Source organism: Podarcis tiliguerta (genome assembly GCF_965153285.1).
Source record: "Podarcis tiliguerta genome assembly, chromosome: 14".
In the NCBI taxonomy this organism is placed as follows: domain Eukaryota; kingdom Metazoa; phylum Chordata; class Lepidosauria; order Squamata; family Lacertidae; genus Podarcis; species Podarcis tiliguerta.
Genome location: NC_139547.1, coordinates 53,936,766 through 53,952,976, shown reverse-complemented (window position 1 = coordinate 53,952,976; position 16,211 = coordinate 53,936,766). Strand labels below are relative to the sequence as shown.

Genomic DNA, 16,211 nt, shown 5'->3' with positions numbered 1-16,211 from the left:
TCCCCAATGCCTGCTCCTGCTCTAGGCTACTTCTGGCCACCAGCCAGGTCTGACAAAATCATTTTTTATTTCACATAACAAATATGGCAAGATCTGCATTAGTTGCATGAAGAATGGGCCACTGCAGCACACTCCATGTGGGGCTGCCACTGAAGAGTATGTGGAAGAAAATGCAACTACTAGAATATTGTGGGGCCAGATATCAGATTCTGTGGCCTGATATTTGCTTCAGTTTCACTGGCTTCTAACCACCTTCAAAGCCGTAAATTGCTGGGGTTCAGATTATATTAACATTCTTACTATTTTGGGAAACATTATGTCCCCTATGAAAATATATTCAGCAATTTTAGGTGTTGTGTTGGAAAAATATGTTAACGGTAGTTTGAGGAATACTTTTAAAGAGAGATGGCAGATGGTTTTCATCACTGCAAAAACTTTGCTGCTTCTCCAAGCAATGGCAGAATTGCAGAGAGGAACTCAGTCCTGTTCCTCATTTGCCATGCAATAGTCCAGAGGAAATGATGTTACATTAGGAATGTCATGCGTCCGGATTCCCCCGGACATTACTGGGATTTCAAAGGCAGAATTGACGTCTGGGGGGAATTTCCAAAAAACAGCACTTTGTCCTGGATCTTGGAGAAGTCAGTTGAAAAGCTCAACAATTTTGCAGATTTCCTTTTTAAAAAAAAAAGCTCAATTTTTTGTGTGTCCTGGTTTTTATTTTTTGAAATATGGCAACCCTATGCTATACTACGGATGCTGGGAATTGGAGTTTCCCATGTTATCAAGGTATCCTTTTCTAGGTGCTCTCAGATCAGCTGTTCAATTACCTGTTCTAGAGTCTTTCCTGGTATAAACATCAAACTGACTAGTCGGTCGTTATTTGAGTCTTCTTTCTTCCCCCTTTTGAAGAAGGAGACAACATTTGCTCACCTCCAGCCCACAGAAACCTCAACTGTTCTCTAAGAATTCTCAAAGATCATAGATAAAGGCTCTGAAATTACATCTGTAAGCTCCTTTAGCACCCTTCTGTGCAGCTCATCAGGTCCTGGATATTTACATTCATTTGAAGTAGCTAGGTGTTCCCTTACCACCTCTTTTCCTGTCTTGGCCTACAGCTGCCTCCTTACATCATTAATAAGAATAGTAGTAGTAATAGTAATAATAATAATATATTATTTGTACCCTGCCCATCTGGCTGGGTTTCCCCAGCCACTCTGGGCGGCTTCCAACAAAGATGAAAAATACATTAAATTATGTTATCATGAGGTTGGGCACTGCTTTCCTTTTGGGTGAAGACAGAGACAAAGTAAATGTCAAGCATTTCTGCCTCTTCTCTGTCACCCAGTAGAATTTCTTCATCTTCTCCACCCAGAGACCTCCCACTTGCTTGTTCCTCCTCTTGCTTCAGACATAGCCAAAGACACATTTATTATTATTTCATTTATTATCATTTTTAACTTCTCTTCATCTAGTTATGAGAGTTTGTTGTTTTCTATGGCAGTCTAATTTGCATTTTATGGAGCCTTTCACTCCAGTGAATTGATGCCAAACTGCAAGACGTCTCTGGCAGAGCACTGATTTTTGGAGATGTGGTGATCACTCCACAGGGGTGCAATTGCATTGGAGGCAGACTGAGGCCAACCAAAGGGGCTTGGGAGCTACTGTTGAGTTGGCCAGTTGCCTACACCTCTGTCTTTCTTTGGTGGTGACCATTAAGGGATATGTTGACTCAGCCCGCGGGCAATGGCCCCTTCTTAATTCATGTGGATTGGTCCCCACTTACACAGTACTGTCTTGTCTGTACTTAGGAGGGCCTGGTTGGCCATGGACAGCAACCCGAGATCTTACAGCAGGCACTCATTCTGAACTGGGGCAGCAACAGTTGCGGCTCAGGCCAGGTTTTCTGGCCAAGGTATTCAAGCCATTGCCTTTGGCAGTCAGCAGCCTTCAAGAGTTATGCTTGCTTATATGATCTATGGCTGTTAACGGTTTTCTTCACTTCAGCTGATCTGCTGGGGCTGCTGAACCTTGCCATTATCCTATTCTTTGGCCATTCAGTTTTGTTTTGGGCCCACAAGCAAGCTTCCATGTCTGTGTTTGGGATGCAGTTGTAGTTCCCTGTCCCTGAAGTAGTAGTAGTGATTATTATTATTATCTATATGCCACCCATCTGACTGGGTTTCTCCAGCCGCTCTGGGCAGCTTCCAGCAAGTGAAAGCATCAAATGATGCTTTTTTGGTCAGAGCTTTTGGAAAAGTGGGTCTGACAGGGGCCCCATCACCCTAATAAGGCTGAGGGAAGGAAGATCATACATAGGATTAAAACTTGTGTTCCAGGAGATGGGAGTGCATACATTCCCCAAAGCTGCATTAAGTTTGGGGTTATATTATGTTGTTCACCTGTCTGTAGAGGATAACATTATTTTTCTGGAGGCTCTGCAAAGAGCTCTTTTTGAGCTTTTGTATCTTTGTGGGTGGAGGAGAACAAGCAGAAGCTGATCGCCTCCTGTGGTGTTTGGTCCAGGTGGGTGAGTTTGGGATATTTTGGGAAATGTCTAACATCAGGCTGCCCAGACTGGTGTTTGGGCCTGTCAGGGACATCGGGGTGAATGTTCCCCAATGGGGCCACGGTGCACATGTCAGGTTCATCCACCCCAGGAGCACACAGTGGGGGGAGGAGTTTCCTCAGGCCTTGGTGCAGGATCACAGCTGGCGCAGGAGATGGGAGAGTTGGGATCCTCTTTGGCTTCGGTTAATTTGGTTGAATGATTCTGATTGCACATTCTACAGTTGTTTTATTTTAATCAATGTAACCTGGAACCCATCCTTCTTGTCTCAAGTTTTCTTGGGTATGTTGGCAATTTTTATAAATATAGTTTATATTGGTGGCAGGGGGCGTGAGAGATGTACTACTCAAGCACACTACTTTGGTTTCTCTTAAGCTTGCTGTGATTTATTTGTTTGGCCAAGCCTTTGGTAGGTAAGTAATTATCATGATCACCATCATCATTAAAATTTGCATGCCACCTTTCATTCGTAGCTCTCAGGGCAGTTCACAGCATAAAAATGCAATATAAAAAACACAGAATACACAATAAAACCAAGAACAAAAGCAAACCCATAAGGCCCTTCTTCCCACCCTCTCCCATGACACACTATTTTATTGTATTGTATTTACATGTTACATGTTTCAGTGGTTAATGCTCAGACTGTTGACGTGAGCGAAGGCTGTGAGTGTGGTTGCATGTGTGGGCATAGGGGCATCCATTGAGAACCTTGTTGAAGAAACCCCAACTATTTTAATGTAGATTAAATGGGATGAAGAGAGGCAAGTGTCAGGGATGAGAGGCTCAGGCACAGAGAGCCAGCTTTTGATGGGAAAAGACTCTCCTTTTTCTTTTCACTTGAGCTAAATCAAACTAAATATGGAAATCAGCAAAGCCCATTGCTATCTCAGTTCAGCAAGGGAGCACCACAACTGGAAAGAGTTTTCACTTGCACAGTTAGTATCTGTCAGAGCTGGCTCCTGGTCCCAGCTCACAGAGGACCAACGCTAGCCGGTAGTAATGTACAAAAGTCTTTATTGAAGTACAGTTTCCATTTCCAAGCCGCAGCGCCCCAGCTCTACGTCCAGGGTTTAGACCGGCGAAGCTCCATCTGAATCTCCGCCCCCTGTACACCACTTTAAGACTCTAATCTTACTCCACCTCTTCCTTCTCTCCTTTCTCCTCTGGGTCCTGCTACCCCCCGGGGTCTCCTCCTTCCTGGACTCTTCCGACGCAGACGTTGACCCCCCTGACTCCTCCCGCTCTCTTCGGCGGGCTTTAGGACTTGGCTCCCTACCCGGGCTACCAACTGTGCCGCCCTCCTGTACATTTGAACTTGGCGCGCGCGTGCGTTTAACCTTCCTCTTGACCGTTTCCTCGCTCCCCGACGGAGGCGTGGTCAATCCTTCCTCATGTTCTCCCGCTGGCAGCGCGCCACCTGATCCCGATGCCTGGGACTCCTCCCCCCTACTGCACTCTGGTGTGGACGCTGGTCCGGATCTCCAACTGCTGCTCTCTGAGTCCCCTCTGGCCCCTTCTTCCTGAGGTGTCCCCCTGGGCACTCCCCTTGCCCTGACCATGGGAGCCCCTTTCTGTGAATCCTCCGATTCACTGGAAAGACTCAGAGACCTTGGACCGCTGTCATCGCTGACATTTCCTTCGGACTCCTCCCCCTCGCTCTCCATTTCCTCCCTTTCCTGTGCCTCTGCTCCTGAACCCCTGACAGTATCCCTTTGAGGAAGATTATACACTGTATGTTTAAGGGATAAAGCTTTATTTCATACATGAAAACATATGAAAAAAGGGGGGGGGGAGGAAGACCCAGGTAACTACTGACCAGTGAGCTTGACATTGAAGCCAGGGAAAGTCCTGGAACAGGTAATTCAACAGTCGGTCTGTGAGCATTTAGAAAAGGATGCTGTGATTACTAAGACCCAGCATGGGTTTCTCAAAAATAAGTCATGCCAAACCAATCTTATTTCTTTTTTTGAAGGAATTACAAACTTGGTGAACCAGGGAAATTCTGTGGACATAGTGCATCTTGATTTCAGTAAGGCTCTTGACGAAGTCCCCCATGATATTCTCGTGAGGAAGCTGGTAAAATGTGGGTTGAATGAGGTAACTGTTAGGTGGATTTGTAGCTGGTTGACTGACCGAACCCAAACCCAACTCATTAATGGTTCCTCATCATCCTAGAAAAAATGTGATAAGTGGGGTGCCACAGGGTTCTGTCCTGGGCCTGTTGTTGTTCAACGCCTTTATGAATGACTTGGATGAAGGAATTGAAGGGAGGCTCATCAAATTTGCAGATGACACCAAGCTGGGAGGGGTAGCTAATGCCGCAGAGGACAGAATCAGAATTCAAAATAACCTGAACAGATTGGAGAACTCAGCACAAGCTAACAAGATGAATTTCAATATTGACAAATGCCAGGTTCTGCATTTAGGCAGGACGAATCAGATGCACAAATATAGGATGGGGAACACCTGGCTTACTAGCAGTACATGTGAAAAGGATCTAGGGGTCTTGGTGGACCACAAGTTTCACATGAAGCAGCAAAAATTTATAAGCTTAAATTCTTTACTTTTCTCTCCTTGTCAAATGTTCCTTGTTGTTCAGCTCAGGTCTGAAGATAATGATGTAGCATTTGGGGGAAAAAATGCAACCCAGCAATCCAGCACTGGAGCATAAGATGGAGAAGATCTCCACAGCCACCATGTATTTCCCTTTGGTGCTCAGGTACGTTGGAATAAAGGACAACCAAACACTGCAAAACACCAACATGCTGAAAGTGATGAACTTGGCTTCATTGAAACTGTCAGGCAACTTCCTGGCAAAGTAAGCCACTGTGAAACTGGCAATGCCCAGGAAGCCCATGTATGCCAAGACACAGTAAAACATGGAGGCTGATCCCTCATTACATTGCACGATGATTTCCTCTTTCAGGGAGTTCATGTCCTTATCTGGGAACGGAGGAGAAGTAATCAGCCAAATTATGCAAATGTTTGCTTGAATAAATAAACCAGAAAGGACAATGGAATTGGCCAGTCCTTTCCCCAGCCACTGTCTCATTCTGGATCCTGGTTTTGTGGCCATGAATGCCAGAACCACCGTGATGGTTTTTGCCAAAACAGAGGAAAGGGAAAGAGAGAAGATCATGCCAAAAGCAGTTTGTCGGAGAAGGCAGGTTGCTTTTCCAGGCTGTCCAATGAAGAGGAAGGAGCAGAGGAAGCAAAGCAGGAGGGAAATGAGGAGAACGTAGGTGAGGGTCCGGTTGTTGGCTTTGACTATGGGAGTGTCCCTGTGCTTCATGAAAATCCCAAGTACTAAAGTTGTGATCGAAGAGAAAGAAACAACCAAGATGGCCAGAGCGATTCCTAGAGGTTCTTTATAGGAGAGGTAGCTGGACACCTTGGGAATGCACTGATTTTGGTCACTATTTGGGTACTCCTCTTTCAGACATTTGACACAGGCAGCCATGTCTGAAAAGAAGAAAGAGCTATTAAAACATTTCAAGACTTAACTGAATTTGAATACCGTAAAATGGTCACATGTAGGACTGAGACTAAATTATTCAGCTCTGAATACATCCATGAATGTTCCAGACCAGATTTGACAAGACATTGCCTAAGATTCTCCCCATCTGATGTGGGAAGAATAAAATTCCCATAAGCAGAAATAGAAGCAGTAACACAATCACAAAAAGGAGGAAGTTTTGTTGTTGTTTCTATTCGAAAGCTACTTCTTCCCCAGCAGGGGATGGTCCTGCAAAATTTATATTAATAGTTGCTCCCAGGCCTTGAAGGTTCATTCCTAGAGAAGTTAGAATGGCTCCCTCCTAGTCGCTCTGCTGGGGGGTGAATACTTTTCTATTCTTACAAGCCTTTGGGAAATGACAGGGGTTTTTTTTCTTTTTAACAAATTGCTTTTAATAGTGCTGTGCTGTTTTGTTTTTATTATCTGTATTTTAATAGAATTGCAGTTCACTTATTTGCAATGATTTTTTTTTAAATATGTTTTTAGCTCTTTGCATTTTATCTGTCTTATTTTCATTTGTGTAAAATGCCTTGAGTACTGATCTGGGAAAGAGGCGGGATATAAATAATAAATAATTAAAATATTAATAAATCAAAGGAAAACAGCAAAGAGCCTGTTTGCTCCTCCAAATGGCTAAAGTCAAAATATATAAATAGAACTACCTAATGAATCTATGAAGAATTTGAAGAGTTTCCCTTCTGTATTTCATAATAGCTGCCATGGTTCCTGACGTTCTGATTCCAAAGGTTGTGGATGAAACTAAAATATGCATTTGTCTCATGTGACTTTGGCCTGATCCATGAAGAGCGCATGGTCACCCCTCCTGCTCAGTCCATTGCTCTAAGGAATTTTTGTAATGCCTACCCATACAGATTAGCAGTTACAATTCTGATTTCATAGTCCTAGCCATTGAAGTGCTTGGGAGAATTAAGAATTCCCCACTGTAGAAAAGGAACATCTCAGAGGCAGTCCATCATTCTGTTTAGCTGTGTCACCAACAGTTTGCAGAAACTGGCAGCTAAAGACATCTAACTCCCCATGCTGCATAAAAAGCTTTGTTTTTTCATTCTGCACACCAAAGTGTTTTAAAAACAGACGCCAAAAAAGACTAGATTATTTTTTTTCTTCCCATTTCCCCAGTTACTATACATTATTCTCTTACCCATCTGGTGAGAGATCATCCCTTCAGGACATGGAGCACAATCATAGCAACAAAATTTCTCCCCTTCCTTCTTTTTCCTGCTGTAGCCAGGATAGCAGTAGTCATTGCACACAGAAAGGGGCACCACCTGTCCAAAAACATAAAACTGAGATCAACATCATTTGCCAACACACCTGGAAGAAGACTCAAGAGACTCAATCATGGTGGAAATGTCTATATTAGATATAAGGGCTGGCAATCCGATAAGCAAGTTAAGTATAGGCAGCTGTTTTGAAGTACCATCTAGGAGTGAAGCACCTTCCAGCCCTAGGCATGTAACAGACACATTCTGCCACACAAGAATGATCTCCCTTCTTGCTAAGCGAGTCTTACATCTGTGAACCCTACATACACACACAGCCCCCCCACTATTCAGCATTCACAATTCAGGACTAGGGAGTAGCCCCAAGGGACCCCCAAAGGCTGCAGAAGGTGACTCTAGAGTAGCCCTAGACAAATATTGCCTCAGGGTGCCTATCGATTAAGCACTTAAATTCCCTACCTGAATGTCAAAACAAAAAAGGAAATACACAAAAAGCCAATCAAAGACCCTTACAGTGTAGAGTAGGCAAAAGGGAGGGATCCCAATGGCAGCATCTCTTGGCAATTCCCACTCTGCCCCCATAAAGGGAGACCTGTAAGAAAAACCCACCCTGGAGAGAGAGGTAGGATGGGCACTGGAAATGATCAGAAGAAGATCGAGAGGACAGAGCTGCCCACCAAGATCCACACACACACACAAAACCTCTGGGGAGAGACCAGCTGGTGTCTTCTCACAAGAATGGGGTGTGTTTGTGGGTGGGGGGCAAATTTGCCCCCACTAGGAGCAGAGGAGCATTTTTAATTTTTCTCTTCATGACCAAAATTTCTAACTTTTTTATTAAAGTTTATTTAGAAAGAAAGCAGAATTTGTTTTTGCTTTTTGCTTTGTTTTCAATAATCAGTTCACGAAATAGCAGGTATTTTGAGCAGCCTCAGTTCAGGAGTGGTCTCCTAAGCATTGCTATTGGCCATAAAAGAAAATACTCAATTTTTGGAGAGGTCAGGACTGCTTAGATGAATTTGTTGCATTGTTAACTGAGACTTGTTCTGGGAATGTGATCTATGTTGCATGAGGCTGGGTTATAGTCTGGTCTTTTTACCAGCCAGAACTCACCAGAACTCGGTTCTGGCACTGCCAGGTGGGCCCCATTGCCCTTCAAAGAGAACAGGGATGGCGTTCAGGGTGAGTTCCAGTGCCTCTTTTCCTAGAAAAACAGCACTGGTTTACCAAGAAGGAACGAAACTGTAGTTTTAAAATGCAATGCTACTCAGAATAATTCAGCACCTGAAGGCAATAAGAAACCTAGATGCTAAAAATGGAACGATTACCGGTTATTTCATACATTCCAGCATCTGCAGGTTCATCTCACCTGGTTAAAACTTCTATGCCACTCGATTTGCTCATCATTAATTGTTAACTCTTTGCCTGAAGGATCCTGAGGAGCCAATCTTCCAACTTTTACTCTAACGAAAGAGCCATTGGGGAAAGTGACCCAGTTTGTAACATCAAAATCTGCAATCAGTTCTCCATTTTCATCAAAAGCTACACTCTCGCCGACGCTGTTGTTGAACAAGATGCTCCCTATATAGTTATGCAGCTTGAGTGAATGAGAAAATGAAACACAATGGGAATAAAAGGTTAAAAGCTCTGCAATGAAATGGGCACATGTCTAGCTTCCCTAACTCTGGATTGTTCTTGACCAAGGTTGTCTCTGGTGCTGTCTTCTGAGGCTTCTTCTCTCACCCCGACCCCCTCCACCCCCACTGGAACAGTAAGGAACGGAGTATGGAAACCCCCTTCCCATGTTCCATGGCTTATCATGAGTTTGTACTATATTACCAAAGTCACAGTGAGTAACCAGAATGTAGGGCTAGGAAGAAGCAGTGATTTAGGCAAAGAACTGTGAAACTGACGCAGTAATTTGAGGAGAAATGGCCCTGTGAAGTTGTCTTAAAAATAAATGAAATAAATCATCATTGAGGTGTTGTTGTTGTTTTTGCAAGACATTATCTGAAGAAAGTTAAGAGATGAAATCCCAGCATAAAACAATGCATTCATATTACGTCAGATTTAGCAACAGAGTTACATTTGATGGCACACTGTGACTTGATATTAACAGGTATATTGGTTCTTAGTACTGCCATTTCTATGGAGAGATATTTTAACTGTCCTGTCCATTTAGTCCAGTGTCCTGCTTCCCACAATGGCATCTGGGTGCATCACAAAACCCATGAGCATGTTTTGAGGTCAATAAACTTTTTCTGATTTTTGTCTCTGCACCTTCAGGATATTCAGAAATCCCAAAATGTTTGGTGCCACTCTGTGATGGACCCAGAAGACCATGCTTTGCTCACAGATAGGTATTCCCCATCCATCTCCACTGCCTGTATCTACTCCTCTTGGATTTTCAGAGGAGAAGATATAGAAACTGCCAGGCTCTGGAATGAAGACATGCCAAGCTGCCCAGAGTCAAGCCACAAGGAACTTTGCCACAACAGTCTGGGATTTATATTTTGCCATCCTGATGCAAAATACAGAGTGTTTATAAAGTCCTTGTGCAACTTTAAATGTTATTAGAGTGGCAGGGTGTGCCACCTTGCTGAAAGAAGGTGCTACGATGATGTTGGTTGCTTAGTTTCAACAATTATTTCTTTAGAAATATGATATCCCGATGTTCTTCTAAAAATGGAAATAAGCAAAGTCAGATTCAAGATTAAAGTTTTTCTAATGATTAGGCAAGATCAAGAAAGTTTAAGGATATACTCAAGTATATTTTATGGCGTACTTGAAAGTTTTGAAAAATAGACTTTTGCTTTCAATGTTCAATTACCTGCCAAGGCTGCAAACTTTGATATGTCAGCCTCCCTCCTTCCACTGAACGACTAGGCTTGGGACTGGATTCACGTAGGACATGCAAAGCATGTGCCAGAGCATAAGCAGCATTGTAGACATTGTAGCTGTGGCCAAACATGCTCATTTCAAAAAAAGTACTAGGAAGACTCTCCAACTTCTCTTGGCCAGTGCAGGCTTTCTTTCCCTCCACATTCCCACCAGATTTTTTTAATGAGCAGCTGAATGACTGCTCCCAGAAATTCTGAATGAAACCATCTCCTTTTGCCCAAGAAGGTCCAATGATCTCAAGAAGACTTTGGAATCCAAGTGGCTCCCTTGAGCGAACCGTGATGGATAGGGTACCATGGAAGCTTTCAATATCCCAAAGCCTTTGCATAGATGTTGCACAGAAATCCCATTGGGATGTAACAATCCAGACTTTTCCCACAGGTGGCAATTCATACAATGTTGCGAAAAACAGCAACATTCTCAAAACTGGCATGGCTGGATCCTCTCCATATACAAAACATGCACTGACTTTTCTATCTTGAAGAAGTGGGTATTTTTCCAGTTGTGCTAATACCATGTTCATCAGCTCTTCCATAAATGTCCTCTTTGCTGTTCTTAGTATGAAGGCATAGCAGATGCCATTCTGATCAAGCAGTGGAACCACTGTGTGCAAAAACCTGTCCCCATTGTCATCATCCACAGCAAAGAGCCCAATCCATGTCCATCTGAAGTGGTGAAGGAGCCTGACTACCCCAATGTACTGGTGGGCTTCCTTTGGGACCATCTGATATAAGGAAGAAAACAATGTTTTGTCATCCTGCACTGGGGTAAATGATCCATATGTGAGCTGAAAGGAAGGAGGGTGTGTGGTATGGATTAAAAGAATGTAAAGATATGAGCCATTGTTGGAAAATGCCCATGCATCAATGAATATGTCTCACCTGTGGGATCTTGTAGGTGGCAAAAATGCTAGCCATGTTGGCAGAGGTTTCAGTAGCAAGTCCGCCAATGACAGCTATCAGTTTACTCTGAGTATCACACTTGTAGTTGGGAACAAACCTGTGTTGTGTGGAAAGGAGGCTCAGGCTGGCTTTGTATGTCTTCCTTGCCACATAGTAGCTGTTGAGGATGTGGAAGCCCAAAGAGATGTTGGGTAGGATTTGGGGATTCTCATTGATCTCTTTGACAGCAAGCAGCAAAGCCAGGATGTGCTGGTAGTTCTTAGGAACGGACCTGGAATGAGATTTACAGTCTGTTTCATGAGGCAAAGGAAAGGGCATTTCTTGCTTTCATTGTTACACCTCTGACTACTCTCATGGGTGAGCTGGAACTTTAAAAAGTCTGAAAATGCTGGGATATAGACTACAGTTATTGCAGGATATAATCTATGAGCTGGTCCTTTTTGATTAAATATATAAGGAAGATTTCTTAAAACACTTTTTCCTCTGTATGAAAAGATTCTGAGTAAAGAGCCATTGCCTGCTACATTACGGTTAACTAGTACAGTATATCTAGACCAGGGGTGGCTAACCTGCATTATGGTGCCAGGATCTAGCCCAGCATACTGTGAGATGTTGTCTGAAAGACAAAGGCATATCTTGATTTCAGCATCACACCACCAACTACTTTCATGATTGAGCTGAAGTTTAAAACATTATGAAGACATGAAGATAAGGGTTAAATAGGGGAAGGGTTAACGAAATATGGAAATAAGTGTCTGAAAATGGTTGTAGCTCCATGGTAGAGAATATGCTCTGCAACGTAGAATTTGCTTTCCATATCAGGCCAGCGTTTCTGCCTCCATTCTGTGTGACTGGGCCTGCACTCAGTCAGGGAACATTGCTGGGGTGAAAACTATAAAATACTAGCTGAGAGTAGCTGAGATTCCTGCCTTGCAGGGAAGTTGGAATAGATGACCATTGGGTCCCTTCCAGCTGTAAGATTCTATGATTCTCATATATTACAGTATTGTACAATATAATCTTATGAAATGAATCATTTCTTTTTTTAAAAAAACCCATATGGACTGATGTGAATGGAAAAGATAGCTGAAGCTAAAGGCAAGAGTCAACTAATGGTTGACTGGTGCCTCAAAGACTCACTAAGGTCACGATTCACTGTTGTCTTGTTCTAGAGATATCTCAGAAGCTCCATTCACATCCATCAGCCTTGGGCACAAAATATTCTCATAAGAGGCAGGCAGAATAATTGTTCAGCACTCGTAACTGCTGGAATACAGCTTTCCTCACACTGAAAAGTGAATCTTACTAATGAAGCATCAAACCACATTATAGTCTAAGGTAACAGAAGACATGGGGGAAATAAAGGGTTTCTTACACAGGTTCACCAATGGGCATCTGCGTGGGCACTTCTGTGAACGAGGGACTGTCTTGAAAGAGGAAGACCTGAGAAACAATCTCTCCGATGACAAAATCACCCGGCTGATAATATTTGTGAGGTATAGGAAGGGGATCGTCATATATGCTGCAATTAATAGAATGCACCTTGCACACGCTATAAGGGAGCATTACAAGAAGCAGCACTATTGCTGCTGTGATCCTGGTTAGGAAATGTGTCCTCAGGACGGAGACGACCACAGTTTGCATTCTCCCCTTGATGCATTCTCTGGAAGCATGAGTTTCGTTGCAGGCTTTCATGAAAGGCGGAGGACTCAACATGTACAGATTGAAAGTCTGGTCTCCACACCGAGACCCTTTCAAATGGGCAAAAATGTTCCAATCCCCGCCTTGCAAAATATGGAAGTTGCAGAATAATGACCAGTATGAAAAGTATTACAAAACACTAGTCCAAAATAACATGGGGGCACTAAGGTGTATGTGCCTGGATTTGAGATGCGTTATTTAAGACTAAGAAACTCTGAATTGGGTGGTTAACTGCAGAAAAAGAAAGAATGGGGCACATAATTACTCACTGTGCAGTCTTTTTGTTTTAGATTATAGCAGAATCAGCTGGCCAAAGCACACCTTAACATACAAGGAGGCAAAAGACAGAACACTTTGTAACCCCAGCACCATTTATGAACAACATGTGGAGTTTATAGTATTTCCACATGCTGTTATTGTTGATCTTGTTAGTGGACTCTGGAAATCTACTGAGATTCAGGAAGGAAAGCAGTAATTTTGACAATGATTTGTGAGATAATCACATCCTCAGTGGATTGGTAACTTTTGAGGTGTCACAATAAGGCGACAGAGGAACCAGAGACCAAATTGCAAACATGCGCTGGATTATGGAGAAAGCTCGAGAGTTCCAGAAAGATGTCTACTTCTGTTTCATTGACTATGCAAAAGCCTTTGACTTTGTCAACCACAGCAAACTATGGCAAGTTCTTAAAGAAATGGGAGTGCCTGATCACCTCATCTGTCTCCTGAGAAACCTCTATGTGGGACAAGAAGCTACAGTTAGAACTGGATATGGAACAACTGATTGGTTCAAAATTGGGAAAGGAGTACCACTGTATACTGGCTGTATATTGTCTCCCTGTTTATTTAACTTACATGCAGAATTCAGCATGCAAAAGGCTGGGCTGGATGAATCCCAAACCGGAATTAAGATTGCTGGAAGAAATATCAACAACCTCAGATATGCAGATGACACAACCTTGATGGCAGAAAGTGAGGAGGAATTAGAGAACCTTTTAATGAGGGTGAAAGAGGAGAGCGCAAAATATGGTCTGAAGCTCAACATCAAAAAAACTAAGATCATAGCCGCTGGGCCCATCATCTCCTGGCAAATAGAAGGGGAAGAAATGGAGGCAGTGAGAGATTTTACTTTCTTGGGCTACATGATCACTGCAGATGGTGACAGTAGTCACGAAATTAAAAGATGGCTGCTTCTTGGGAGAAAAGCAATGACAAACCTAGACAGCATCTTAAAAAGGAGAGACATCACCTGGCCGACAAAGGTCCATATAGTTAAAGCTATGGTTTTCCCAGTAGTGATGTAAAGAAGTGAGAGCTGGACCATAAAGAAGGCTGATTGCCAAAGAATTGATGCTTTTGAATTCTGGTGCTGAAGGAGACTCTTGAGAGTCCCATGGACTGCAAGAATATCAAACCCTTCCATTCTGAAGGAAATCAGCCCTGAGTGCTCACTGGAAGGACAGATCGTGAAGCTGAGGCTCCAATACTTTGGCCACCTCATGAGAAGAGAAGACTCCCTGGAAAAGACACTGATGTTGGGAAAGTTGGAGGGCGCAAGGAGAAGAAGACGACAGAGGACGAGATGGCTGGACAGTGTTCTCAAAGCGACTAACATGAGCTTGACCAAAGTGTGGGAGGCAGTGGAAGACAGGAGGGCCTGGCGTGCTCTGGTCCATGGGGTCACGAAGAGGCCGACACAACTGAACAACAACAAATAACGCGACAAAACAGTTTATATGCCCATTAACAAAAACCCTACAAGTGTTATTTTCTCCTTTGAAGAGGAAGAGACATGCCCTGATAGATGCAGGCTACCTTTGGCCAAGGAAAGAGCAGAATCAGTCACAGACAAAATCATGTACAGTGGTACCTCGGGTTACAGATGCTTCAGGTTACAGACTCTGCTAACCCAGAAATAGTACCTTGGGTTAAGAACTTTGCTTCAGGATGAGAACAGAAATTGCACAGTTGCAGCAGGAGGCCCCATTAGCAAAATTGGTACCTCAGGTTAAGAACAGTTTCAGCTTAAGAATGGACCTCCAGAATGAATTAAGTTCTTAACCCGAGTTACCACTGTATATTTCATATACAAATATGGCCCTGGTGAGACATGACTTGGTTACATCAGGACTGATCTGTTGCAATACAGGCTGTGTGGGCTGCCAGTTAATTATGTTTGGGAAGTCAACTGGTAGAATAATATTACAGAGGCTAGAATTTTGAATAAAACCAGAAATTGAGGTTAGGTGACTCAGTCTTTGCAACAGTTTCCCTAACTTGGGAAGTGGTTTAGAATCACTAAAACTACTTAATATTGAGTGTGGCCAGTCTTCAAGCAGACTGTTACATCAATGTGAGCTTCTTCCATCTAGTATGGTGAAACCAGCATTAAAACGGATAATCTCCTTGTACTCCACATTCACTACTATCCCTTGGGAGGTTAGATTGCAATACATAGAGCATGCCCCAATTTCCAGGTGGCCATACAAAATAAAATCCAGCATTTATAAAATAATATGCCAGTGAAAAGTTAGTCTAGAATTTTGCCCTTGATATGTGAATTTATCTGTGGATTATTCCCCCATCCAGTGGGCGATGAGCATAAAACAGCCTCTATGGAGTTTGAAATGTTATAAACCAAAACTCTGGCCTGCTAACCCTGCCATGGTCTGTTATAATTTATTTCCCTCCGAATTATTTTTATTAATTATTGCAAATCAAATCAAACCAAATTAATTTAATACAATTTCTTAAGATCAGGTTTCCCACTCCTGTTACAAACGTATCATCATCATCATTTACGTGGCAATTCCCGCCCCCTCCCACAGATGTAGGAAATAAAGACACGGACACCAGAATTAAGGTTAATGGGCGTAAATGGCCACAACTTTATTGATTACAGGTAAGAGAGGTATTGGCTTTAGGCATTGGCCCTAACAGACTATCCGGTCTAACCGTGAAGGGTTAAGCACCAGCAGGGGGAGCCCCCCGTGATGCACATCCGTAGGCGCTCCCCCAGGGGTTACCGCTCGGGGGCGCGCTTTAGGCCCTAGCCTCCGTAGGTTTCGGACGAGGCGACGCCCCTCGGAGTCCTTTAACGAACTACCCTTCGTGATGTGGGGGAGGTGATGGCGCTCCTCCCCCCCGACCTCATATGCATATCAATACCCCTGCCAATGCCTAACCGCCACCGAGCTGAAGCTCGCCGCCAATACCCTCAGACCTGTAACCAATCTCTGATCCCCCGAAAGATATCCGCCAACCATATATCGTTGCCGGCATCAGAAAGATGCACGCCATCCCCACGGTAGAGTGCCTCGTTGTTGAACTGGATACCTGGGTGAGTGATGACCCGGCCACCCATCGCAGCCACTCTG

The 16,211-nt window shown here is 43.5% G+C and overlaps 1 protein-coding gene across 2 annotated transcripts; it reads right to left on the bottom strand.

Annotated features, from left to right (window-relative positions):
• Window positions 1-4,412: 4,412 nt before the first annotated feature.
• On the bottom strand, window positions 4,413-13,000 carry LOC310664624 (vomeronasal type-2 receptor 26-like). 2 transcript variants are annotated; one of them, XM_083413931.1, is made up of 5 exons: window positions 12,509-13,000; window positions 11,113-11,404; window positions 8,700-8,927; window positions 7,249-7,375; window positions 4,413-6,031 (listed from the first exon to the last, which is right to left on the bottom strand). In XM_083413931.1, the coding sequence occupies exons 1-5, from the start codon at window positions 12,847-12,849 to the stop codon at window positions 5,130-5,132; spliced, it is 1,890 nt and encodes a 629-aa protein (XP_083270057.1). In that variant the 5' UTR covers window positions 12,850-13,000; the 3' UTR covers window positions 4,413-5,129. The 2 variants fall into 2 exon arrangements, with proteins under 2 accessions (XP_083270057.1, XP_083270056.1); XM_083413930.1 differs by lacking the exons at window positions 11,113-11,404; window positions 12,509-13,000 and adding an exon at window positions 10,161-11,084.
• Between the last annotated feature and the right edge of the window lie 3,211 nt (window positions 13,001-16,211).